The sequence below is a fragment of the Podarcis filfolensis genome (assembly GCF_964270895.1).
Source record: "Podarcis filfolensis genome assembly, chromosome: W".
Classification (NCBI taxonomy): Eukaryota; Metazoa; Chordata; class Lepidosauria; order Squamata; family Lacertidae; genus Podarcis; species Podarcis filfolensis.
In genome coordinates this window covers 7570428-7598084 of record NC_139619.1, presented here as the reverse complement: position 1 = coordinate 7598084, position 27657 = coordinate 7570428, and the positions used below count along the sequence as shown (strand labels likewise).

The 27657-nt window shown below is 47.0% G+C and overlaps 1 protein-coding gene across 1 annotated transcript in view; it reads right to left on the bottom strand.

Annotated features, from left to right (window-relative positions):
* The window catches only part of LOC310753756 (inositol polyphosphate 5-phosphatase OCRL-like), a gene marked incomplete at both ends in the record, with an annotated part of 198637 nt that overhangs the window by 20224 nt on the left and 150756 nt on the right, over positions 1-27657 (bottom strand). The window contains 2 exons of the mRNA XM_083595100.1: positions 7916-8018; positions 8060-8171. Of these exons, the coding sequence (XP_083451226.1) occupies positions 7916-8018; positions 8060-8171 (215 nt within the window). The remainder of the gene's footprint in view (positions 1-7915; positions 8019-8059; positions 8172-27657) is intronic.

Sequence of the window (27657 nt, the reverse complement as noted above, 5' to 3'; positions counted from 1 at the left end):
TTTCTAAAGTCGACCCAAATTCCATTCCACGAATTTCCCAATTTTCATATTAATAACCAAACAAAAAAAAATAAGACAAATCATAATTATACACCCTTTGGATTCTCAAACCCCACCACCCCCTTTCCCGGTTTCGATCCCCAACAAATATCCAACAGTCTTAATCTTCTATCAGCCTGGAGATCTCACGTCCGAGGCTCTTAATTCTCTCTCAGTTCCTCTCTGCCGGTTTTTTTGATAGTCCTTAATATTAAGCTCCAAATCTCGGAGGAGCTCTGTCCCAATAAAATCCATATTTCTTCCAGCCAGACCTCCATACTTAAAAGCAAGGTCCAAAAGTCCAATTGTCACAAAAACTCCAGCTTCCACTTTAATCAGATTTGTAATCCATAGGTCTTCAGGTCTCCACACAAAGAGATCTCTCCATTCTTCAGTCGCCAATTTAAACCAGAATTTCATCATCCAATACTTATTTTCCTTTGTAGTCATCCTGTCAGGCCTTTGGTTTGATTTCTTGTTTCCCTTTGTGAGCATGATATCAGGCCTCTGGCTCTCCTTTGTCGTTTGCAAAATTACAGCTCCCCCTTCCTTCTCCTCAGAAACAACATATATCTCTTTCTCCACACTTTCAAGATTCTCAAAGTTCTCTTTTTGTCCAGCTGCATGGGCTTCCTGAGTCAAGTCCTTATCAAATTCCGTAATGTTATTTACTTTTAAGCTCAAGGTTGTTACATTTGTAGCCAAAACATCAATTTGGCCTTGTAACTTTCCCAGGAGAACAAATACTCTGTCCAGCCCAGCCTGAATTTTCCCTCTTCCAGCCATTCTTGTAGTGTCCCAAATCCCCCTCTAGAGGGATTTGGTAACTTAGTATTATTTCCAGTTAAAATCCAAAAGTCAGGTTAATTTGTATCAGTTCTTACTTATTTTCAACAAAATATAACCAAGTTGCAGCAACTGTATCCAGCAGAGACAGCAGAAACAAAGTTCTCTTTTTCCTTTTTGACAGCTAATTTTGACAGCTGTCAAACTCCTCTATATCCTCAGCAGGCTCTCTCGCGAATCGCTCCCAGGTCCGGGGGGGGGGGTGGAACTTCAACTCTCAAAATTAACTCTTATCCTCCAGCACAATTACTTATACTTGTATCGCCAAATCGTGAAATTAATCTCTTTTATCGAAAAAACAATTCTCTCGACCTTAGTTAACTAGTCCTTGCTTTAGATCTTTTACAAGGCGGGGAGGCGGACTTCCTGTTTGCGCCTTCCCCGATCGTGCCAAATTCCAAAGAAAATTTCCTTAAAAAGTCCAATTTCCGTACTACTCACGGGTTGTTACTTTTAGGGTCCGATTGTTCACAGGAAAAAGTCAGCGCCCTCCGACCATGGCTCGCGGCTTCACTCCCCAGGAGAAGCAGTCGACTCTCAGCACCGCGCCGCTCACCCCGTCCCCCGTTCTGAAGCCTTTAAAAAGGCTTCTTCACAGGTCGGGGGGGCGCAAATGGTGCCCGCCGAGTCACCAAGTTCACAGGCTTCCGCGCCTGTGATTTCTAAGGGTCCCCGCGTCGCCGCAGCAGCAAGACCCAACTCCTGAAGAGCCGATTCCCTCCGGAGCTCGGAGGGAATCCGCCATTAGCCGTTTGCGCTAACCCAGAAGTCTCCTATCTGCATAAGCTTTTCAAAGCCTGCTACCTTTGCTTACAGAATTTCTCCTTGGTCTGACTCTGTGGAAGGCACCATGCTATTCCCCTTTAAATTAGCCATTTCGACAGAAAACATGAGAACTGGAATTTTGCTCTTGAATGGATTTCTGGATCGCCTGCATGCCAAGCACATACTTCTCCCACTGGGCCAGCACCCTTCCTCAGTGACTGAGCTCTCATTGCACACAGCCATCCAGCAAGCAAAAAAATGGTCTTGTTAGAAGGGCAGAGTGGGGAGCAAGAGATTCAGGGGCCGGTTTTAGACCCACAGTGCTCGGGTTTATTCTGTTGCCTGCTTGACATTGTGCCTCCTTCCCCCCTACCTTTTATTCCTATGAAAGTTTCACAATGTCGCTGCTTGGGATTCTGGATAATCTATGGTGTTTTTCTTTTCAGTTTTTTAAATTAATTTTCCAAAAATTTTTTTAAGACAAACAAACAAACAAACAAACGAACAAACAAACAAACATCCTAATTGTAATTAAACCAATCTTGATAACATTGTTAAGTGACTTCCTCAAATCCCCCTGGTTGAATTTCATTGTATTTCATTTTAACAGTTTTCCAAAATCAATCTTCTCAAAAAAAAAAAATAACTTGATCACTTCACATCTTTCATTTTTTTTAATAAATTTTTATTAGAGTTTTACAAAAGAAAAAAGTAAAAATTTACAAAATAAAAAAGAGAAACCACAAATAAAAATAGACAATACAAAAAAAGAAAACACACAAAATACACAAAAAACAGCTAATCAAGAAAAAAAAGAAGTTAAAAAAATAAAACAAATCCATTTTTCTCTATGTCCTCAAAGTCATATGCTTGTATCCTTGACCTCCTCACACCTCCCCCCTTTTGTGTTCCCATTTACATACTTAATTCAGCAAATTCTTACCCTTTTTCAAATATCTTAACTTTGTGTCATAACATATTATACCTCAATATTTTCAACCATTTATCCATACATTTTTTACATAATCTTATTAACTTTTGTCACCAAAACAAAACAAAACAAAATAACTTGATCACATCTTTCATTCTTTCTAATCTAGCTTGAAACATCTTAATTCCTATCCTTACATATTTAAATCCTAAGCCTATCTCGTATTTGCAAGCTTTTCCAATTAGGTTATCTTGATATATTCAGCTAAATAATCTTTGAATTTTGTCCATTCTTCCTGGTACTCCTCCTCCTTCTGGTCGCGGACTCTTCCCGTCAGGTCGGCTAGCCCTGGGATGTGACTAGATGCTTGTAATGTATGCCAGGCAATCTGGCACAAGTGGGTAGGGTTGCCATCTGCCCGGAATTGCCGGCATTTGGCCGTTGGAAACAAGTGTCCATGCGGGAAACGCTTGAATGTCCAGGAAAATCCAAACGTATAGCAATTCTACACGTGGGGAGTAGGGACGCAAGCGCAAATCAGAATAAATCAAAGGCTGGCAAAGTTCAAACAGAACCCCCCACCCACCCACACACTATTCCTCAAGATTTGTTTTTAAGACACAGGATCATAGAATTGTGGAGTTGGAAGGGACACCGAGGACCATCTAGTTCCATTATTCCCAATCAGGGGTCCGTGGCCCCATCCCTTGCCTCCCTCCAACTAATTTTCTCTCATTTTGGCATGGCAATAGCATACATTTTATGGGCGGTCTTGTTGTTTTTAGTATACCTAAAATCCTTTGCTTATTACCCCACATTTTGTTCAAAAAATTGCTTTGCAGAGGTAACTACCATAGAGTTATCAAATTTTTCAAAAGTAGGGGGTGGCTTTTGAAAAATAAGGGGTCCTCAGTAATCTGCCAATTAGGAACCACTGATCTAGTTCCATCCCCTACAATGCAGGAATAATGCAGTTGGCCTATACAGGGATCAAACTTATGACCTTGGCATTATCAGCACCCCGCTCTGAACATCTGCGTCACCTTCAGAGTTGTTGTTGTGGGAGCTGTAGTTCACCAAAGTAAATATTGAAAGGATCCTCTTTTCACATCAAGGACAGACCATGCCAAACATCTACCTTATGCACAAAATTGACTCCCCAAGCTCTTCTTGTGTTTTAAGACGCTGGGATGTGGGGAGCCGGAAATTCCACTGGGCTGGCAGAAGCCCCTTTTGTGACTCAATAGAGCTCTGTCTTCAACCCCAATTTTAGTTTGGAAAACTCCTCCCTTTTCCTTTAACACACTCCCCTCCCCCCACTTTCCTGCATTCCACTCTTTTCCATATCGAAAGCAATTTCTAATGTCCACTGCCAGGACCAGCTGAGGATGTTTTTGCTTGAGGCAGAAACACCCTGAGCCTTTTTTTTTAAATAAAAATAATATTTATTACTTTTAAAGATTACAGAAAAGGAAAAGAAAAAGAAAAAAGACAAGAGAGAAAAAACAAAAATTAGAAAAGAAACAATACAATACAATATATAAGCAATACAAAACACAACCTAAACACATTAAACTAAACTAAACAAAACCCTAACCCACCTTAACCCTAAACAAAACAAAACAATAATCATTTAAAAACATACATCACACCTTTTCCTTACTCTACCTTTCATTCCCTTGTTTCCTCGACTTCCTCTCACCTCCCTTTTTGTATTCCACTTCTATTAATTGTTTCAGCAAATCCTTTCCATCTTTCTCTATTTTCTGTCATATTATAAATATCTTAACATATTTTTTATCATTAAAACTAAAATACTTATATATGCTTAACTCCTTATAACATTTCTGCTAAGGCCATAAAATTTCTTTCCACCATTTTTCTATCATTCATTAATTTTACAGTATTTCTATATATAAACTTTAAATTCTCTAATCTTCTTCCACCATCTCCTCTCCCTGGTTTTGGATTCTGCCAGTCCTTTCCGTCAATTCCATATAGTCCATCAACCTGGAGATCTTATGTCCGAGGCTCTTAACTCTTTTCCAGGTCCCTTCTGCAGGTCTTCTTCATATTCTTTAATGCCAAAGAGCAGATCTCGGGAAGACTCCAACCTAACAATGCTTTTATTCCTTCCGCACAGGTCAGCCAAATTTCCATAGTTGAAGCTGAGGTCTATGACATGTTTCAAAATTCCTCCAAATCCAAAGGCCCCCAGAACTCCAATCTCCTCCAGACCCAAGTCCATGTCCCAAAAGTCAGTTAATCCCTGCAGAGAGAGATCTTTCCAACTTTCCTTCTTCCGTCCAAGCCGGGATCCAATCCTCAAAGTCTGGCTTTTTCTTAATTCAATCATAGAAGGCCTCGACTTGTAATCCTCAATTTGCTTCTGTAAGACTGAGGATCCCGCTTGTATTCCTTTAGGCTCAACAACCACAGCTTTCTCTTTCTCCTCCACAATTTGTCCTGCCAAAGTAGATTCTTGTACCAAGTCCTGAATTATTTCTGTATTGGTGCTCACTTTTTGTCTCCAATTAGTCACTTTTTGATCCAAGTTGTCAATTTTAAAAGACATGTCATCCGTCTTCTTATCAAGCTGTTCCAGTGAGTAGCTTATCTTACATAATACCATCACAATGGCTTCTCCTGTCAACATTTTGAATGGTCCAAGGTCAATCTCTGGTTCTCACAATTACTTATCTTGCAGCTGGTGATTCCCCAATTGCACTCCTGTGACAGTTTCAAAGACTCCCTCTAGAGGGAAACAGTCTCCACTTGTATCAATCCTTTCGAACACAATTCAAGCCATAAAAATAGTTTCAATTTCCAGTTACTTTCCCTCCTTTTTAAACGGAGAAGAGGACAATGGAAACAGTATCTTTCTCTTATATAACTAGCTGTCAAAAATGTTCTGTTCGCAGTCAATGGACTCTCCCAAAACTTCACTCTTTCTGGCAGCCCTTTTCCAGGTTTGGAGCAGTGGTAATTTGGTTTTTCACTCTCTTCTGCAGGCTCGCTAAGTCCAAAATTTCCCCCCTCTTCTCCTGCTTCCAAGGGGGGTTTTGTAGTTTTAACCGATGGAAATTTAATCCTTTGCCAAAAGCTTTCAAAGACTTTAGCTTATAACGTCTTTGCTTCAATCTATTTAAAAAAGGGGAAGGCGGACTTCCTGTTTAAGACCTTCCCCGTTTCGATGCCAAATTAAGATATTTAAAGATCCAATTTTCCGTTCTACTCACGGGTAGTTGTTTAAAATCCAATTGTCCACAGGAAAAAGTCAGCGCTCTCCGGCAACAGCAATGCGGCTTCACTCCATGAAAGAAGCAGTCAATTCGAAGCACCGCGCCACTCACCCCACATCGCTCCGGATCCCCAAAACAGGGTTTCCCCGCGAGTAGGGGAGGCGCTGAAGGTGCCAGCCGAATCCCAAGTTCACAAGCTTCTCCCGCATGTGATTTCAGAGGGTCTCCGTCTTCGCCGTGGCGATCAGACCCTGCCTTCCACGGAGCAAGTTCCTCCCGATCGGAGGAGCTCCGCCATTGCCGGAGGCGCCAACCCGGAAGACTAGAAACACCCTGAGCCTTGCCTCTGCTTCTCCTTTAGGAAAGGAGGCTGGAGAGGAGCAGGTTGTGTTGGCAAAACCCTCACAAGGGCCTGACCGTGGTCACAATAGTGGCATGGCTGCAAGCATGGTGCTCTATGGACCTTGATCTGCCCCCCCTTGAGCCAATGGCCTTGCAACGCCTCATGCGCAGGTTAGCCCTGCCAATTCCTAGGGTGCCCAGTTGGATTATTTCAGTGGGGAAGGGGGAAGTTCCCAATCCTGTTCCACTGCTCTCCGCCTGCTTCCCCCCCTCAAAGTGATCCATCTAGCCTCCACTCCATCCCACTTCAAATGAAAATAAATAATAAAAGAGCTCCCATCCAGACTCTGCAGTCTCCATAGCTGCTCTCAGAGCTCCAGACTCCTTTGGTCATTTTGGGGACTTCCTTGAGAAGAACAAGTGGACATCTAGGAGTTGCTGTTGGTGGTGGTGGCGGGAGCAGGGCTCAGGTCCTCCTGCTCTTAAGTGTGCTCTGCTCAGTTCTGCAGCCTTATCCCTTGGCACCAGGTGCACATATGCTCTCATAACCCCCTCAAGCCAAGCCCAGTTCTTTTTCTGCCTCTGTTCTCCCTCCTACCACTGAGCCCTGGAGACAAAGCTTAATGGGGAGAGGGGAGGGCAGACCTCCCCTCAAGAGTCTATGCAATAATTCGCAGCCAGCTGCTGCTGGGCTGAAACTTGCAAGCTGCAAGCAGTATGAGGAAGGAGAGCAATTGAGAAACACCTTGGGGAAGCAATGTAGCCCTCTTTCTGCACCTGCAAGCCTTGTTGTGAAGAGCGAAGTCAGATTCCATGGTATCTGCACGACCTGATGCCCCATGCAGCACCCCCTCTCCACAGCCTCTCCCTCATGTGTGCTGCGAGGGCCCAAGGCGGCTACATTTGGAAAGTCTGGCTGAGTTTCAGAGCAGTGGCGAAACCAGCCAAGGCAAGTGTAGTTCCCCTCCAAACACCAGAACAATCTCTGCACAACGGATCTTTCATTTTGAAACAACCGCTTCCCAATAAATTAAGAGTGTGTGTGCACCAAGTACAGGAACCCAGGACACAAAAGCAGAAAGACAAAGTTGCAGAACTTGGGGTCGGGTGGGGAGCCCAACCCAACCCAGCTGTACCCACTGCCTCAGCTCCCCTCCTGCTGCCCAGCCTGCGCCCCCTCCTCCTCCCTGGTCCCTTTAGGCAGTGCTTAGTGTCTCATGAAGAATGAACACCCTAGAACTCTACTTGGCAGAATGGGGACAGATAGCTGAACTATAGAGAGCAGGCTAAGGCATACGTGGGCCACAGTGGCTGCCCTGCCCCTTCTTGATGAGCATCAAGGCTGGGGGGACAGAGAAAGAGGTCCTGCAATCCCAGGACAGGCCAGGAATCCTTATGCCTGGTACCCACCAAGAGTAGCACATGCTCAGCTGCAGCAGAAGGGGAGAGCGTGGACTACTGCGCAGGGACTGAGAGCAGCAGTGGTGGTAGTAGGATGGGCAGGGGAATGACTGTCCTCCAACAGGGTCCCTCCCCAAGCACCCTGAACCTGCTGCCAATGCCCTGGAACCATGTGGAAAGCCAAGTGTGCAACCGTGTCAGGAGTCAAGAGGAAAAGGTGGAAAGGGCGAAGCACAGGGAAGGGAGCTGGCACATGGCAAGATGGCACAAGGGGAAGGGCAGGCACCAGAGAACAGAGGCTGGGCCTTGCCTCTTCCCTCCCAACTTCGTCTCCAGTCACGCTTGGCACCTTTCGGAGTCATCCGCCCCCAGCAGGAAGCCCAGGAGGAAGCCGATGGCACTCGGCAGAACGTTGGGCAGAGGCCGTAGCAGGAGGCTGGCGAAGAGGGTGGCTGCAGGGAAGCGAAAACATTTGCATGAAGGGAGGCCTTACCTAGCATGTTGCCACTGACGTTGTTGCTCTCAGAGTATTTCAGCAGCTCCCGCAGGAAAGCCACCACGAAGCGGAACACGTTCTGGTGCGACCGCGGCAACTGGCAGATCACCTGCAAGACAGGGAGGGGCGGTTTGGAGTTTCAGTGCAGAGCTTTGCTAGAGGAGGGGCATGGATCACTAGCACGGTGTACTTGTTATGTTTGCAGGTTTAGACCTGGCATAAAAAAAAAAGAATGTTTAAAATGGTAACCGGACTAGAACTCTGCTGGGAACTTTGGGGAACAATACAACTGGAGAGTCGGAAGGGACCACAAGGGTTAACTAATCGAACCCCCTGCAATGCCTAAGGTGGGACTTGAACTCAGGACACTGAGATGAAGAGTCTTATGCTCTACCAACTGAGATATCTTGGGGGAAGGGCCATAGCTCTGCAGTAAACCACCTGCTTTTCATGCAGAAAGTCTCAGGCTCCACCCCCAGCATCTCCCAGGAGGGTAGGGAACATCCCTTGTCTGAAATCCTGGAGAGCCACTGCTTGTCAATTTCGACAATACTGAGCTAGATGGCCCAGTATATGGCCGCTTCCTGGGTTGGAAATTCAAGCGAGGTTCACTGAAACAGGTGGGCTATTGTTACAAGTCCTGGTCAGAAAGCAAAAAGGCAACATGTGCGCACCCCACCCCCCTCCACAACCGAGAGGGATGGTTATCAAAGGAGACATCAGCAACCTCTGCAGTTAACAAGGCTTCCCAGACCAGACTAGCCCTCCTGCCAGTGTGCCGGTTTACTGGCTTTCAGGGATGTTTTAGTGGATTTCCTGTTACTCGCGGCAACATTTGGACTAGATGACTTTGGAAATCCCTTCTGATTCTATGCTTCTGTACACACCACAGACCAGCCAGGAAGAGATGGGGCTCTGGGGCCGACCTGGCGACAGAGGTGGCTGTCATGTGAGCACTCAAGGCAGCGCTGATACAGTTCATAGCAAAGGACTGGTTCTGGCACTGCGTCCAGGAAGATGAGCAGAGCTTCGGCCACCGAGTGGTCACTGCCAGCTATTGACAGCCTGGCAAGGGAAGTGTTCTGTCCTGTTACCTGCAGCCTGCCTCCTTCCCAGGCTGGTCCAAAGCAAGAAGCTTGGTCCTTATACATCTGGGCCCACCTTGCAAGTTCCCCCTTTTGGCGCAAGGTGGACCTTGAACCCACAGCCCTGAGATTAAGAGTGTCACGCTCTACCAGCTGAGCCATCCCACTGTAATTATCCCACACCTCCCCTCTTGACGAAGCTGCCTGCAAAGCTGATCTGCCGAGGAAATGTCCTTCTGCAGGCATGGTTTCAATCCAAACAACAAATACTAGTGGTCAACTCCAAAAGTGCGGTCAAGAAACCCTGCTTGCCAAAGAACAATTGAACGCACCCTTGAAGCTCCTTTGCAGCCATGTCTTTACCTGTCTCCACACCTGACACCACGTATGATGCTAGATGTGGGGCCTGCGGGCCTGTCAAGGTTCCCCACCTCTGCTCTATCTAGCCAGGCTGATGTTTTCAAATGGGGGTTAAAGCTGTGAAGCTGTTTGGATGCATGACTGGACTTGACTGTGGGCATTTCAGTTTGCTGTGTCTCAGAGCCTTAAGGATGGGCTGGCCTAGGAACCTAAGCCACCAGGTATATAAAAGTGAGGTCCACTCAAGCCAAGAGCGAAAGAAAACCACCAAGCAGCCCTGCTCCCCAACAATGTCCCCCAAAGAGGATACGGATCGTCTCGGGAATGCTGGTGTCCAGGCACTCAATTCTCTCCTGCAGCTCGTCCTGCGTGCCCGGGGTCTGGAAGAGGTCCTCCTGAAGCAGAGTATCACCCATGCATTCGGAAGGGATGAGGTACATCCTGGATAGCATGAAGAACAATCCAGCCCTGGGGTGCATAATGTGAGGTCGAGGAATGCCACAATGGAGAGAAGCCCATCACCAAGAGAGCTGGCACAAGGGCTGAGAATTGTATCCCGCCTGCTTTCCACAGTAGCATTCCTACTACCCTTCTCCTGATTTGGGGCAATGGGAGAGTGAAATCATTCCCCGCTTCTTCTAGTGGCCAGTCTCAGAGAGCCGCTTTGCTAGGGATAGACAGACAATGGTTGGGAACACTTGGGTTCTTCTGAGCCGCTCTAAGGAATAGTATATGCTGGATGTCCCACCCGCTGCCGCTCCACCAAGGTGCCACTATACTCACAGCAGGAGCTTGTAAGAGCGAGTCGGTAGCTAAGATATAAATCAATTGGGACGTTTGGAACCTGCACACCCCAAAACTGGTACTGGATTCCAGCCCACACCCATCCTTTCAATGGTACCGTCCCCCTCAGCTCACCTGGTGGCAGGCATTCTTGAAGAGGTGGTCCACCAAAAGCCAGATCTCCTTGGCCGCTCAGTGGAGTCATCACCATCCTGGGGTACGATATCCAGAAACTGCTTCTCCTGGAGGTCCAATGACAAGGGGGACTGGCGTGAGAGCCTGACAGAATGTGTGCCTGTATGCATTCTTTCCTTGCTCCAGCTGGGTGGACAAGTCTTGCCCTCTGAGGCCACAACTAGGGCTGGGCAATAGCTGGCTTTCAACACGGTGATATATCACTAGCTAAACATTGCAATACACCAATATATCACAATGTCTGAAATAAGATGGAGCTATGTAGAGGCATTGTCTGGCTTCACAGTTTCCCCCCACATGGTGTTTTTTGCATAGTACACACACACATCATGATTCGCAATATATTGCCAGGTCAGAAATTATGAAACCAGTCTCACTATCTAGACTTCAAGCTGATTTGAAAATATATCTATATTGACATATCGCCCGGCCCTAGCCACAGCAAGCATCTCGAGTGGGGAAACAAAAAACAAATTGCTTGCACCCCAAATCCAAGCTCCCCCCTCCCCCTATTAATATGCAGCTAGTAATCCTCCCACTCCGGATGTGCAGTTCACCCAAAAGCTTACTAAATATGCAGCTGTGGACATGGGGTTTGGCTAGAGAGCCAATGTGGTGTAGTGGTTAAGAGCGATAGACTCATAATCTGGGGAACCGGGTTCGCGTCTCTGCTCCTCCACATGCAGCTGCTGGGTGACCTTGGGCCAGTCACACTTCTCTGAAGTCTCTCAGCCCCACTCGCCTCACAGAGTGTTTGTTGGGGAGGAAGGTAAAGGAGAATGTTAGCCGCTTTGAGACTCCTTCGGGTAGTGATAAAGCGGGATATCAAATCCAAACTTCTCTTCTTCTAACATTTTATTTAAATTGTTGGAACCTGCCCTGGGACCTTAGGGTGAAGGGCAGGAAATAAGTAACAAAAACAGCAACAGAACATGGATGGGCCTTCATAGGTTGATGGGCTGCAGCCCCAGCCAGCAGGATGAGATGATGGGGTCACATGTTCACCACCCCTTGTCTAGAGCACGTTGCAGAGGCAGTGGTAGAAACTGAGCAACAGCTGGAGCCCCAGCCCACGACTTTGTATGGGCAATGCAGCACACAGCAGCTGGTGAACCATGCCTCCGGCCTCCTTCCCATCTTCCTCTCCAGAAATGTTCAGGGTGGTTAGTTCTATCTCAAGCTACCACATTCAAGAGAAAGAGAAAGAGAGGAGGGGGGAGCAATGCATTTTGTTCCCACAATGGCCAACCACATGCCCTTGGGAGTCCATAGGGACACGGGGACAATAGCACTTTGTCCATAATGTTCCCCAGAAACTGGTAATCAAAAGCATGTGGTTTGTGATAATAGTGGCAAGAAATAGCCCTGACCGGTAGCCACTGATAAACATATCCTCCATGATTCTAAATGTCTACAGCTGTCCAAATTGACAGTCACCACTGTCTCCTTGTGGCTAGGATAATACACCCAAGTCTATCTGATTTCGAGAGGAGTGACATTTCCCTGAGCCACCCCAAAGCAGCCACTACCGCTTCCCAAATGCCAGTGCTCAGGTGGTAAGAGTAAGCCAGAGTGGCATAGTCTGTGCAGCAGTTGCTGAGCACAGAGACAAGGAGAAAACTGGCTCTTGGGGCCAGAGGGGGCTGGCGCCTGCATCATGAGACTGGGCTTTCTGCCTCCCGGGCTGCCAATCGCAAGCGGACCCAGAGTCGAGCAGCGCAAAATCAGTTACAAGCAGTGATGGCAAATTCTGGTTTCGTCTCCGTTCTCCTCTGCCGAGTTCTACAAGGGCCACGCTGAGACTAGGGAAGAGACCAAAGCAGAGAGCTAGAGCCACCACCTGGACTGGATTTGAATCAGAAGGCAGGCAGGTGCGGGTTGCCTGAGAGGAAAGTCAGGTTGGTGGGGTAGTGCCTGGTTTGCCCTAAAGGACCAGCTGCCACTGCATGGAGCAGCTGCTGATCGTTGACAAGGGCAACTCCATTTACGTGCCTTCGAGGCACATGCACACTGCCGCAAAGCTGGAAGGGGCACTTGAAGGGGCAAAAATGTCCCCCCCAAGAGCACAAAAGCGGCAAAGTGGCATGGAAACAGCATCTCGACTCCCTCCCAGGAGCTTTGGCACTGACCTTTCAGGCCTGTGGAGAGTTGGAGCAAGGAGTTTTGCAGGGAGGCTGGCAAGTGCTGCTGGTTTTCAAAAGGCCTTTCAAAAGGGTTTCCGGACGTTTAGAGGGTGTTTGCAGGCTTTTCCAATGCTGTCCCCAATATACACAATTTCATTTAAACGCACGGTACCTCGGAACGCAACCCCCGTGTAAACGGGGCGTTGCCTGTACCTGATTTGAGTCCGCTACAAGAACATCTAGAGGATAGCAAACCAACTGTTACCTTTTCTAGGAAGCTGTCTTCTCCCTGAGATCAGAGGAGGAAGGCAAGAGCAAAAGACAACCAAGGGTGTTAATGGCACAGGCCCTGAGAAGAGAAAGAAACAGCCCGTTGGCTGAACAGTATCTGGGCAGATGGCAGGGAAATGCACACGGTTCAGTGGCCCTGCGAAAGGGCAGGTGGGATGACCAGAACCTGGGATGACTCAGTCAAGGCAAACAAAGGGCATGAGCAGCACACAGGAAGCGGATGCACAGCTACAGAAGCTGAAGCTGAATGCAGCGGAGGACCCCCAGCCCCCACATTTCTGAGTGGAAGAGCAGCTGTTTTTCAAGCAGGCAAGCAGAGTGGGAAGGGTAGACATCCAGCACAAGGCTTCCAAGGAGGTCCCGAAGCAGCTTGGTAGGTAGCTCCCACCAGTGGCGTAGCGTGGGGGGTGCAGGGGGGGCCGGCCGCACCGGGCGCAACATCTGGGGGTTAGGGCAAATCCACAGGATAGGGGGCGCAAATCCATGGGTTGGGGGCGCAAATCCATGGGTTAGGGGGCGCAAATTACTTGCCTTGCCCCGGGTGCTGACAACCCACCCTACGCCACTGGCTCCCACTGATGGTGAGGAAATAGTCCTTGCCACGGTCAAGGTGAAGGACAAAGATAGCCTCAATCTTCTCTTCCTTGCTGATGTACACATCCAGGGAAATGTCCACCGTCTCACCTAAAATGGGAGGAGGTCAGGTAGATACATTCTTTGGCACAGCCAAGTTGGCTTGTCTGTAAATTAAAAGTTAAGACGGTGAAGAATTCAACAGAAGGACACAATAGGAGGCTGCTGGATCAGGCCAATGGCCCATCTAGTACAGCATCCTGTTCTCACAGGTGTATGGGGGAAACCTTAACTTCAAGAATTAGGAAAAGAAGCGACTCAGTTCCCACCCCCACCCCACTTTCCTCTCTAGTCCTCCAAAGCAGCAGCTGCACAGAAGATGGTGACAGGATACTGGGGGGTAAGAGAAAGTGATCCTAACAAAAGAATATAAAAAGGGAAAGCATTTATTTGTCTCCTAAAGGATTTTTGCGCCCCCAATGTAACTTTCTTTTTTAGTTTACATTTCATTGAGTTTTTAAAAGTTTGGCTAGTTCTATATGTTCCCCAAGATATTTTTGTGCCTGCACAACATAAAAATACGCATTGTTTTAAAAAAGTAATTTTTTGACGGACTGCTCTCACTGGTTCCCTGCGATGCCAAAAGGTGTCACGGAGATAAGTAACTATACAACCTTTAGGGAAGTTTTTAATGTTTTATGATGGTTTTGCATATGTTGGAAGTCTGAGGCTGCCCCCCCCCTTGCCTTCCTTGCAGCATCCTTCTCAAAGAGCTAAGGCATGACTACGCTCACAGAGTTTAAATCCACCGTAAGGTGCAGCAATCAGGCCTCTGTTTCAACACAAAATACCAATGATCCTTATGCCAAGTGGGAGAAAGGTCCTCAACATGATGAACACACAAACCTTGGAGAGAAAAATGTAAAACAAAAAGCACCAGCAATTTAATTGGACTTAATGGAAGTCTCTGCTGATAAGAGCATGTGAGCAACGCAGATTTTCCAGACAGATGCAAAACCTAGAGCAGGAAACCTTAGACCTTTAGATATTGCTGGACAGCAGCTATGCTGGGGCTGATGGGAGTCCAACAACATCTGGAGCGTGTGCTGAGCTAGGAAAGCCCTCTAACTGGGAAACTGCAGAGCAGTCCTACTTATTCCAAGGCAACCCTCCAACTTAATTGGGACTTGCTTCTAATTCAGGTTGCACAAACCTGCAACCTTAAAAAGCATTTGTAGAAGTCGCAGTCATCCTATGTTATAGCTACACTTTGCTCCTAACTGCCTGAAAGTGGTTTCTCTAGCCTAGGCTGGGGTATCCCAGACAAAGGAAATAAACAGGGCAAAATCCTAAACCACCACATATAACACAAAGATGTCTCTCACCTGGTCGTAGGTCAGAAGTCTCTGAAACTGATTTTTAGTGATCAGATGACAATGCTGGAAAAAAGCAAAGCAACCACAGCTACAGGCTAGCTCACGGGGTCGGGGGGCGGGGGGCAGCCTGCTGCCACTTCCTGCAATATGTAGTAAGACTGATAACTAGGATTGGGCAGTATGATCATATTAGGCTAGTGCTCTGTGAACTAGACTGGCTCTTGAACTGCTTCCAGGCCCAATTCAGAGCATCCCATTTGGCCTTTCAAGTGTTTCAAGGTTTGGGAAAAGGGTACCAAAAGAAGGCCCACTTATGTTTGCACTGCCTCTCCACTGACTAGAATCTTTAGCAGGGGCAGCCCTTTCCCAGGGAACTCCTGCTCTTTCAAGTATGGCAGGGCCTTTTCAGTCATGGCACCTGACCTTTCAGAATAATCTCCCAAAGAGGTTCACCTGGCCCCTGCTTTGATGTCCTTTCAGCAAAGACTTTTAGAATTTCCCCTGGTACGTTAATTCATGGGCAGGGCGCTTGTGGCCCTCCAAACCCTGCTGTAGTACACAGGAACATAGGAAGCTACCTTATATTGAGGCAGACCATTGACCCATCAAGCTCAGGACGGACTACATGGACTGGCAGCAGCTTTCAGGCAGAGATCATGCCCAGCCCTATCTGCACACACTGGTGACTGAGCCGGGAACCTTCTCCATGCAAAATGGCCGCTCTGCTTTCACGTTACTGCCCTTAACAAACTGCAACTCGCACCCCGATCACTGGAGAAGTTGCCCACATTTGCTATAATCTAATCTAATACATCTCTGCCACTCAGTTTATCTTGCTCTCTACTGGCTGCTCTAGTAGAAACCTTAGTGGTGCAGCTGCAGCAGCAGGGATCGCCGACACTGCACCCTCCTGGTGTTGCTGAAGTGGAACTCTCATGAGCCCCAGTCAGCAAGGCCAATTCTTAGCAATTATGGGAATTTTGGTCTATCAACATTTGGAGAGCACTATGCTGCCTGCCATAAAGAAGGCTGTTCACCGAAGAATTGATGCTTTTGAATTCTGGTGCTGGAGGAGACTCTTGAGAGTCCCATGGACTGCAAGAAGATCAAACCTATCCATTCTGAAGGAAATCAGCCCTGAGTGCTCACTGGAAGGACAGATCGTGAAGCTGAGGCTCCAAGACTTTGGCCACCTCATGAGAAGAGAAGACTCCCTGGAAAAGACTCTGATGTTGGGAAAGATGGAGGGCACAAGGAGAAGGCGACGACAGAGGACGAGATGGTGGGACAGTGTTCTCGAAGCTACCAGCATGAGTTTGACCAAACTGCGGGAGGCAGTGGAAGACAGGAGGGCCTGGCGTGCTCTGGTCCAGGGGGTCACGAAGAGGCGGACACGACTAAACGACTAAACAAGAACAAATGCTGCCTACCCTGAGCTACACACAGGCAGGAAAGTTACAGAAACATGACTCAATTTGCTTCTCCAGATAGCGGAGACCAACAAGTTACATCAGCCAAGGCTCTCTCCCTCCAAGCCCTCGAAACGCACTCGTGTTTCATGATTGTCAGCTGCGGCAGACCCTGGTCAGGGGGCAGGAAGCTCATCTGGGCACAGATATCTTTGTAATCCTCGTTTCGGCGCCCAAAGTCTTCCACGTGGGCAGCAAGGTGGGAATTGATGATGCAGAAGCTGGTATTGTTGCAGACAAGCCTCACGGCCACGCACCCCTTGTTACCCTGCAGGGGCGGAGCAAAGATGGCTGTTAGTGAGCAAGCAGGAAAGAGGGGGAAACTGGTTGGCAGAGATTAGAAAAACAGATAGACAAACAGAAAGATCGACGTAGGGAATTCTGCTGTCAGGGTCTACTCCCCATCTTCCCCATGATGCCTGTGCCCACTGTCTCCCTCATCACTTCCTTGATGCGGCTGAGCTGGTCCTTTCTGACAAAGATGAGCACCAGCTGCACCTAGAAGATGCAAGGTACTGGGATGTCTACCAGCTCTGTTCATTGCTTGCTGTCCTGGGCCGGCTGGATGCAGATAGGAGTGGCAGGTGGCACCAACTGGGGATCCCCCAAGGGAAGAAGGCTCAGAGCCAGGGAACTGGTGGGGGGTCATCCGAGGGAGAAGAGGGAGCAGACTGTGAGCAAGAGGAGGTGTTGGAAACTGAAGAGGCAGGAGGGCAGGAAGATTCTGTGGCAAACAGTAGTCCAGAATCCGAGGCAGAAGTGGAGGCTGGAGGCGGGGGTCAAGAGGCAGAGATCAGGCAGGCTGCTGAAGAAGCCAGGGGGTCTCCCCACCCTGCTGTGATCAGCTCCCCTCCCTGCTGGTCTCCCAGAACACAGAGAAATTAAGAGGAGGGAGCAAAGACAGGCAAGGTGTCAGAGTCTCAGGTTGCTTGGGAAGGACCAGGGGGAGGAGGAGACTTCAGAGAGTGGTGGGAGGGTAGCAACCTTCAGCCTTCACAACTACCTCACTGGGGCAAGACCTGTTGGGAAAGGTTTCTGTGATCACGAGGCCTGCATGGTTTGGGTTTCTTTGAATAAAGAATGTTGGCTTCTTTTGAATAAAACATCACTGACACCAGGTGTTTTTTCTTGCTGACCTCCTCCTCCTCACTCCAGCTCCTGACAGCTGTCTGGCTGCTGAAGAAATGGGTGGGGTTGGACTTACTTTCTTGTACTTGGATTTGGAACGCAAAGCCTTTCCCACAGCTGTCAGCCACTCTTGCTCCTTTGTCGAGTCCAAGTAGAAGAAAGCCTCTGTGCTCAGGTCCAGCTCCTGGAACCGAATGCCCAAGTGCCAAAGAGAAGGATGTGGAACTGCAGGAATAGGACTCCAATCGGAACAGACGTGCTGGTTAAATATGCAAAGACAACCGGAGTGTGCAAGGGCAGGCAAGATCAGGACCAAGAACAAACAAGTAATACCAGCCACTTCTTCCTCAGCTTAGCTATTCTGGGCCCCAAAGGAGCTTTGCTAATGAAAGAAAAAAAGCTTTTTCCTTGTATTTTTTAAGATGTGTCAGCCAGCCTGATATTTAAGCACTATCCCAGTAGCCACAGGCAACCAGAAATTCTTTGAAGGCAAGTGAGTTGGTTGATCTCTCCCTTCTTCCTTCACCTGGCAACCTGGTTTCCAGGCCTGCTTTCCGGGAGCAGAAAACCACCTCTCAGATCTGCTGTGCCAAGCTTGTTTGCTAGAAGATTACTCCGTAACACCCTTGTCCTCTTTGCAAACCTCCTAAATGGCTAGCCTTCTGTGTTTCCATGCTGGCCATGAAGGAATGGGCATTCCCCACTCTGAAAACAGCACAAAAATGCTGTCTAGTAAAGGGGTAAAAAGAGCAAGCTAAACAGCCTCTGTAAAACAGATTGTTTCTATTCATGACAGTAGGAGGGCAGTTATCTGCAAGACTGTATTCAGTACTGTTCGTGCCTGCAAAGCTTTCGGGACAGACATACTCCAACCCTTCCAACCAGTGCCCCCTAACTTCCAGCTGAAACCAGGTACCTTTTTCATACCACAAATGTTCTTCAGTGGTGAACCATGGCATCTCAAATTCCAGGGGAGCCCTGTACGATGCCAAAATTCAGTGCCCCATGCCTCTCAACGTCTATTCAACATCATAGTTGCGGTGTCCCCTGTGGGGCCCGCAAGGCTTCACGCCAGTGTGACCAAACCAGTTGCACTCCCCTAAATCCATCTAAATGTTATGGGGGGGAATTGTCCCACTTAAGTTGCACTTTATAGCTCAAGAGGGCCCCTCTGGCTGATAATAATATAGTAGCACAGGGGACGCATCACAGAACAACTTGCAAAGCAAAATGACATGTAATTGGTCCACCACAATTGCAAGATTATTGCATCCTTCAGGAATGGTGTGTCCAGCTCCATCTGAGTCATCATCCAGGCACGCTGTGGAGCTGCATGGATGAGAGATGGGCATCTTCGGCCAGTCAGGGGTGAAGAGCTGGCAAGATCCCCTGTACTGAGCAGAAAAGCAAACTCTTTGGCCTCCGAGATCTCTCCCAACTCTCAGCAGCCCTCACTGTGAGCCATACTAGAGGAATTTTGTCCTGCTTTTGCTGAGCTACAACACAGGAGCGCACCCCCAGGGGGCCATGATGTGGGAACCCTGGCAAAGCATTGCAGAGCAACTGAGAAAGCAGAATGATGTTTGCGTGGACAGTCCATTAGAAAGCTGCACTATTATTGCATCGATAGCACATTGCAGAATACGGCCCCCCTACAGGCAAAAACATCCGTCTGGAGGCACAGTAGCTTTCATTTCGGAGGTTATGGTTTTACATCTTCCTATTTATTTATTTATTTATTCAAAATTATTGATTTATTTCATAAAATTTATACACACCAGATTGTAAGAAACATCAAAGCCGTTTACAGAAAGATAAAACCATAAAATCAGGAAAAACCTACAGTACATTAAACGCTGAAGAAGTGAATACCAGAATAGATCAGAACTCACTCCCAAGGTAAGGGGAAGAGACATGGCTAAGATGGCAGGGCAGCTTACTCTATGGTGTTAAACCCTTCACGCACTAATTAGACTGAAGCATGTTGGTTATATGAGACTGGTTATCCCACACAACATGCTCTCACGCAACCCATGCCCTCCAACTGAAAACCCATTTCCTGGACAATATCAACATTGTGTTTCCTGCCTGTGAACTGCACAGTGAATATTTTTATTAGAAAAGAAAACAGCCCGGTGTTTCAGATTCTCAGAGTTGTTTTATTCAGTGCGCTGCTACAGCTTGTCACACCCAAATCCTCCAAAGGAATCTGCCAAAGTGCTTTTCCAGGCAAAAGGGGGCAGAGGGAGAGAAACCAAGAACCTCAAATTCACTAGACCAGGGATGGGGAATTGTGTGGCCCTCTAGATGTTGTTGGATTCCATCACCCCTGACCGTCGGCCATGCTGGCTGAGGCAGAAGGCCATTGGATCTGGCAATATCTGGGAGCCCACAAGATTCCCAGCCTTCGCCCTACACAAACAACCAGGCACTCAGCTGTGAGGCATGCCTCTTACCGGAGGGAGGGTCACTCCAGAGGCAGCTGTGGCATGAGGGTGCTGGATCATGCCTTTGTGGGCACATCTGAGGATTAAAGAGGACCCCCTAGGAAGCATGCTTGGAGATCTTCCTTACCAGGTGGCTCTCTGGCAAAAGCAGAACAGTACTAACGGCCTCTGTTATACTACTGTTGGCCTCCTTGCCTTCCACCCTCCCAGTCCCAATGAGCACCATCCACCCCTGGTCCAGAGGCGCAGAGCAGTAGTTAGGTGATCTTGCGCCCCGGCAGAACCATCCAGATTGCGCCCCCAGCCACGGACAAGTTAGCTCTTCTTTCTGCCTCTCCTCCCCCCCCCCCCATTCAATTCACCCTGGAAGTACAAGTATTGAAAAGTAAAATGTTAGAGGTTTCCCCTCCCCCCCCCATAGCAATATAATTGGATTCAGCTAGCTGGTCAGTCTACTTTCGGTTTCACTCCTGGCTCCTTGTTAAATTAATACTGCATCAGAAAGCTCCCAAGCAGATATCCAAAGTTCTTTGGCATTTCTGCAGTTGTTAATGAGATGTTTCTTCTAGTCCAGAGGAGTCTTTTGATCTTCTTCCAGGAAAGCAAGAGTGCAATTTTTTTAGTCTCCCTTGCTTTCCTGGAGACCTTCAGCTTAAAGACAAACTGCTCTGGAGTGAGAAAAACCCATCACACTCAAAAAGCCCAGCTGGAGGGACCTGGAAGTGTGCAGGGAAGAGCAATTTTGTAGTGGCTTTGTTGCACATGAGCACCAAGTTCACTAACTGGCTGATTCAGATTGAATCCCAGGCAAAAAGATTGCAATGGTGTGTGTTTCAGCCAGCCATCCGGCTGCTGCAACTATTCCCTGGGTGCCACCACACTGTCCTGTCTGTGTGTTTGGAAGGGAATGGGAGCTATGCTCCCCCCGGAGACACTCCACTCCTTCTTCCTTAGCTGTGTTGCTCAACAGTTGAGGCAACCTTCACAGTTCTGGGGTGCCAATGCCAAAGACCTGTAAGTGTGCTGTCAATATATTTACAGTGCAGGGGTTCCTCCGGAGGAGACGACCACTTGTTTGTTTTGCGTTCATGTCTTGCTTACCCAAAACTTACAACAGTGGTTAGACTCTACTAAGAAAATGGTCAGAGTGCTTTAATCCATTCTCATTGGAAAAGCTGAAGTTCTCGGCTGGACCTGAATCCCTTCCACAAAATACTGACAGTCTGGAAACACCCTGGGTGCAAACATGTTTTACTGGGGAAAGGATCTTTGCCTCTTCCTCCTTCCTAACCTGCAGTAGTGCCCTGGCAAATCACAAAGTGCAGGCTCCCTTCATGGTACTCACAGCCACACTGCTTCTAAGATTATACAAATTTAATATATCAACAACAAATAAACACAATAAGCCTATAATGATACAATCTGAATCATTAGGGGTGCATTGCAGCAGTCATTGCAAATCTCCTGAGTCGCCTTTCAGCCAGAAGCTCTGCAGCACAGGTGGTTCTGATGATTCCCCTGTAAGGAAGGCTTACAATGTAGGAGGCTTTGGGGCTTTGCGAGAGGGGGGAAAGTGGGGACATCATAGAAGTATGCATGATGTGGGAAATGTGCAGAGCGATGTTTTCTCCCTCAATATCAGAACCTGGAACTGGGGCTGAACCCGGGATCTGCACGCCAAGGCTGGAGTGCCAGCTGGCCACGTTGGGCGCCTGCCTGGAGAGTGGAAGCCGGGGGTTGGAGGGACATCGTGCTGCTCCTGGCAACCCCCACCCACCCCGACGTCCTCCTCCGCCTGAATCCCCCTTCCCCTGGGACGCACTTCCCATCCTGGAGCGGCTGGGGTGAGAGCGCTCCCCACCCCCCTTTCCAGACTCTCCTCGTTCTTCTTCTTCATGCCTCGGGTGTTTTCCTGAGTGTATCTTCAGAACAACCCTCTGTGAGGGAGGCTAAGCTGGCCCAAGGTAGCTCAGCCAAGTTGCCAAGGCCAGCATTTAAGATCGCGCACCCTTTCCCCTCAGATGAGAAAGCCGGGATGAGTCATGCTAGCAGCCTGTGGCCTTGATGGGCTTTGAGGCAGCCCAGCCCCCTTGTCTGCAAGCAGGCTGCCTCCAGGGAGGACCAGCACTTTTCTGACGGGACAGAAGCGCACGACTTCCTCCTCCCACTTGCCGCCCGCCCCAATCTTTCTCCGGCGGCTCAGTTTAGCGGCTCATCCCAGGGGGGAATTCGGGTGGCGCTGCTTGCAGAAGGAGAAGTGGCTGGTACTAGCGGAACTTCCCATCTCAGGTAGGACTTCCGGGATCCAGACGAACGTTTTACCAAAAAGCATGGCTTGACTACTGATTTCCCATTTAAAGGATGGCAAAAAGACCAAAGTTTGGAGGACAGGTGAAAAAACCCACAAATTACATTTAAAGTTCTGCGAGATGCAAAGGAAAGCTTGCGTTTTAAATTTGCATTTTACAGCTTGTTGCTTGGTGCGGTTAACGGAATGGGGATATTGAGAAAGAAGAGACTTGGAATTAGAAGGTTAGGATTTCAGGGTTAGATGGCTTGGATATTTGTGGTAGATCAAGTCAGAGTAAATGCGCACCTTGAGAACCACTGTATTAGACGTGCGTGGTGTATTAAGAATCTGAAAATAGATATAAAGTTAGTTTATACACAAAGACTCTATTTTGGGTTTCACCAGAAGACACTTTTTATAGACAAAAGGCTGACGGATAAAGAGAAATGGTTAATCTATTGAGAGTTCTTAAAGTGGAAATGGGGAGATTGTAAAATTTAAACAAGGGGTTTCTCTTTTACACTTAATAAAAGAGGGTTGGGGTGTTGTTTATGGGTTCTTTTTCCGGGAGGGGGGGGGTTTGCTGTTGCTGATGTTAATTTTTTATCTCTTTAGTTTGGATTATATGATTTACGTGGAATCTTATTATTTATGTGGATTTTTTTTTTCAATTTTGTTGTGTACTTTTTGATATTTTGTTCATTGTTTACGACTAGTTTTGTTATGTTTGCAGTTATGGAATATTTTATTTTTTTTTGTAAGCTGCCTTGCACATGGTTTGAAATTTGGAAAGGCAACATACAAATAAATGATTGATTGATTGATTGAGAGATTCTAGTTGGAAATGAAGACTTGGGGTATGGAAGAGTGGAAGACGGGTTTTGAGATACAATTGTGCACATCATGTGATATCAAAAATGTACAAACTTTTGTTGAAATCCTAAATGGAAGAGGAACAGATTAAAAAGTGCATGATTAAAGAGGCAGGATTTTCTCTTTTTTTGGTTATATTGTACAGTTGGAATAGTGGTAACATATGTGGACTAAAGAGTTAAAATAAGAATTGAGTTATGACTTAAAATTGACTTTTAAATATATATATATATTTAAGTATTGTTGGTATCTAACTCCCGAGAAGTTATTTAGAATACATGAAAACATACCAAATATTTGTTGGAAATGTCAAGAAGATGAAGGGACATTTTCTCGTGCTTGGTGGACATGTGAAATAGCTTAAAACATCTGAGATAGCCAGGAGCAAGTTTCTCGCTCAATATCTAAAGGGAATTGCCGATGATACGAATGAAGCCAAACTGAGATATCTATTAAATGATGATGACCCCCTAAGATCACTCATGGTTGCCAGATTCTTGATCAGCGTCCTATCCCTAAAGAAGAGAAACGGACTCCTGTGCAGCTCGGATAATCCCTTTAAACTATGATCTATGTTTTAGGTTGTATTTAGGTGATATCACCATGGATGTCTTTTACTAATTTATAAGCAGAGGGCGATATTTATGTTACAATTTATTGTAATGTATGATGTTGGTCCTTTGTTTTTTATTTTGCTTTGGTTCTTGTCTGCTGTTTGTAAGTTTTTGGCGGTTTTAAATTTGGAGGTTTAAGTACATTATGTTGGTATGGGAAACTGTCGTGTGATGGGCCAATGGCCGTAATAAAGATCAATACAATAACCTGTTCCTGCAGCCAATCCAGAGCTTCACTGTCTGCACGATGAGGTAAACCTAGTGCGGCCATGGACGGAGAGGGCGGGCGGCAGGCGGGCGGCAGGACATACATCTGAGATACAAATACATACATTGTTTTTGAAGGTTTCTATTCAACTGTTGGGACTTACCGATATACAGAAAGCCTTTCCTGACTATAGCGCTGCAGCAGCTCCCAGCCAAGTGCTAGGAAATGTTCCCCAGCAGATGGCATGCTAGGAGGTCCTGTACCACTGGGTTTTTCAGGCATTCAGAGAAATTGTGGATTTTAGGACTTAGAAATGGGTCAGCAGCTTCATTTGGCAATGCCAGAAAAGACTGCCCCTTCAAATTCTGTTTCTAACGTGTATAATAATTTAATAATTGTATTTTTAAATTTATTTCTACCCGGCCCATCTGGCTGGGTTTCCCTAGCCACTCTGGGCGGCTTCCAGCAAAAGATTAAAAATACATTAAAACATCAGTCATTAAAAGCTTCCCTAAACAGGGCAGCCTTCAGATGTCTTCTAAATGTCATATACTTGTTTATTTCTTTGGCATCTGGTGGGAGGGCGTTCCACAGGGCGGGCGCCACTACCGAGAAGCCCTCTGACTGGTTCCCTGTAACTTCACTTCTCGCAATGAGGGAACCACCAGAAGACCCTCAGCGCTGGACCTCAGTGTCCGGCCTGACCGATGGGGCTGTATTGAAGCACAATAGGGGGTGGCGTAGGGACTTTGCGCAGGTGATTGATGGTCAAGAAAAGGCAACCTTTGTGCTTTTTTATGTCAGGAGTTGGGAATTCTAGAAGTAGTACTCCTTTTTGCACGTTCTTACTTCCTGTACTGCTTGAGACCTTGGAAGATGGCGCCGGCAGTAAGTCTCCTGTGAGCCTCAACAGAGTGAGTAGGAGCTTTTTACAGAATAATAACAATAATACAGAAAGACACTCAGAAAAATCAAAGCTTAGCCTGATAAAGAATCCGGGAGCTACCAGGAGGTATTTTTAAACCTCCCCTCTCTCCTCTCCTGAGCTTTTTTTTTATCTGCCCTTTGTAATCCCGTGGAAGCCATTCAAACTTTCCAAGGCCATTCAGTGCTATTTTGAGGCTATTTGAGGCCAACTATAACCTCTGAGCTCCTTTTGAATAAGGCCCTAGCACACGGCTAGAGAAGATAACTCAAATGGTACTTACAAGACAGAATTATAAAGAACTGAGGATTCCTCTAGCTCAAGCACAAGCTGTTGAACCCCCTGCCCCAAAGAAAAAGCAGGCAAAAATTTCATATTATTTTAAACCAAAAGTAGAGGAAATAAAAAACACAGAGAGCCTGCATCCGCACGAATGGTCTGTCGACCGTACTTCGTTCGGAAGGGGCATAGAAGCAGAGGGAAGAGGAGGAAAAGGAGTCGACCTGGCAACCGAGTTAAAGCAGGCAACTTTAGAAAATACAGCCCTTAAGGCCCGACCGGAACAGGAGCCTCAACTGGGAAACCCAGAAATCAAGTCAAAAGAATCTACTCATCAATCTATGCTTAGAGGAAAGGGGGGGTCTCCTGCCCCGACTGAGGTGGAGGAGTGGCCGAACGACACAAGAGTTCGACATCTAGACCTGGGCAGCTACAATTACATAATGACAGGGCTGTACAAAGATCTGTTGGAAGAACATCAAACTCAGCTAATTAAAGAACTGGGGCCAATTAAAAACTTTCTTTCAGAATGTTTGGGTTTGCTCACCTCCCTGATTGAACTAATCAGGAGGAAAGAGGACTGCCACTTTCACAAAGAAGCCAGCAACAAGCCAAATGGAAATAAAACCCAGCCCAACATTAAAGAAAGGGAAACAAGCAGAGCCAAACTAGTCCAAGGAAAAGTATTGGCCACTAGGAAACCTTCCTTAAAGGGAAAGAGTTCAATGCACAAGAAGAAGCTGAAGAATGTGAAAATGGGTCGAAAGGCTAAGCTGCCCTCTCGGTCTGGGAAAATGAATTTCTCAAAGTTATTCAAGATTCTAGAGAACTCAAGCACAAAGAACCCCAGCACAACAACGCCAAACAAGAGCCAAAGCCCAAACATTTTAAATAAACATCAGGTGGCTAGCCCTCCAAGGCTAGTAAAACAATCGCTGCCCTCTAGTGGAAAACTAAAGAGAACTCCAGATCCAAAGCAAGAAACTCCCCAGAAGGGAGTACGAAAGAGCCAGAACTTAATTTTAATTAAACATAAACTAGTCCTCCTCCCTCTTTTCAAGCATGGAGGCCTTTCCACACCTGCACAACAGAGAATTTATATACTTAAGAAAATTGACTTAGTCATCAGGGGCATTATTCCAGCAGAAAACATTGTCAGCGTGAAATTTCTTCCTTTTGATAAGGCCCAAAACAGAGTTGTGGTGACCTTTAAGGATTGGTCGGTAACTAAACAAATCTTGGACAAGAGGGGCAGGCTCCAGAGGGCTGGCCTGTTGGTGACCCGCCTATTCGAAGAGTCCGGCGTTCCAACATCCCTCTTAGGAACACGTAAGCCTACTAGTCTGCGCACAGAATTGGAAATGGCTTCTGAAAACTACAAACAAGTCCAACCGGAGGCAGTCAAAATTTCCAAACAGAAGGCTAAGCTCCAAAAAATTTTACTCCCTTCCAACAAACCCAAAAAAGATATCTTAAACGAAAAGGAGCAGTTCTTTTTAGCCTCCCTTGAGCAGATTCATCAGTCCCAGGATGCGTTAATAGCTAGGTTACAAACCATCAAATAATCCTTACTCCCCCAAGGCTTTTCTGCTCCTTTGGAATTTAACTTTGCTACTAACACAACAAAGCCCCTATCCAACGATGACTGGATGCAGTGTCGGTTCCTGTCCCCCGAAGAAGTGGGTTCTCCCACACAACCCTTAATACCTCAAACAACAACACACCAGGTAGATCTTGCCATGCCGATGAGTAGGAACGGTGCAATCTTTGTGGACGCCTCAGGATCCTTAGATGACATTCAGGTGGAGGATTGAAAGACAGACACAGCGAGGGGACACTGTGCCAGGGAAACAAAACTTACTAGGTTAGCACCTACCACAAATGATTTTAACAGCTCACTCCACCTCTACAAAAACATTCATTCCATCATGCTAAAGAACAAACGGAGGAGTCTACCTTTGTTCCCCTCATCACCATATTTCCACATCTTGTCGTGGAATGTGGCGGGCTGGCTGTCTAAGCAGGGCGATGCCGATTTTCTGGATTTCCTCTCAAAATTCCAGATTATTTGTTTACAAGAGACCTGGTGCCTAGACTCTCATCTCCCTTACTTACAGGGCTATGTGGCTTTTGCTACCCCCGCGAAAAAACTAAATAACCGTGGCCGACCTAGCGGCGGTTTGGTCACTTTTATCCCTATAGAGCAGGGGTTCAGGGTGCGACAACTGCAGTGGATGAAGAGCAACAATTTTCAGATTTTACTTATCTCCAATAACACAGGAGGAGATTTTCTATGTTTCAACGTTTATATTCCCCCCGTGTGTACTTCCTCTCAGACAATACAAATCTGGGAAGATTTGGAGTCATGCTTGGAGAAGGCCAAAATAGAATTTCCTGACTGGAACATCCTGCTGGCAGGTGACTTTAATGCTAGGATAGGCAGCGACATCAATTCGTATGGCTCCAAAACCCAGTTTTTACCAGAGGCGGACTGGTTTATTCCTTGGAGTTCTGATGATAAGGTCCTGAATAAGGCAGGTAATACATTACTGGAGATTGCCTTTAAGTATAATTTG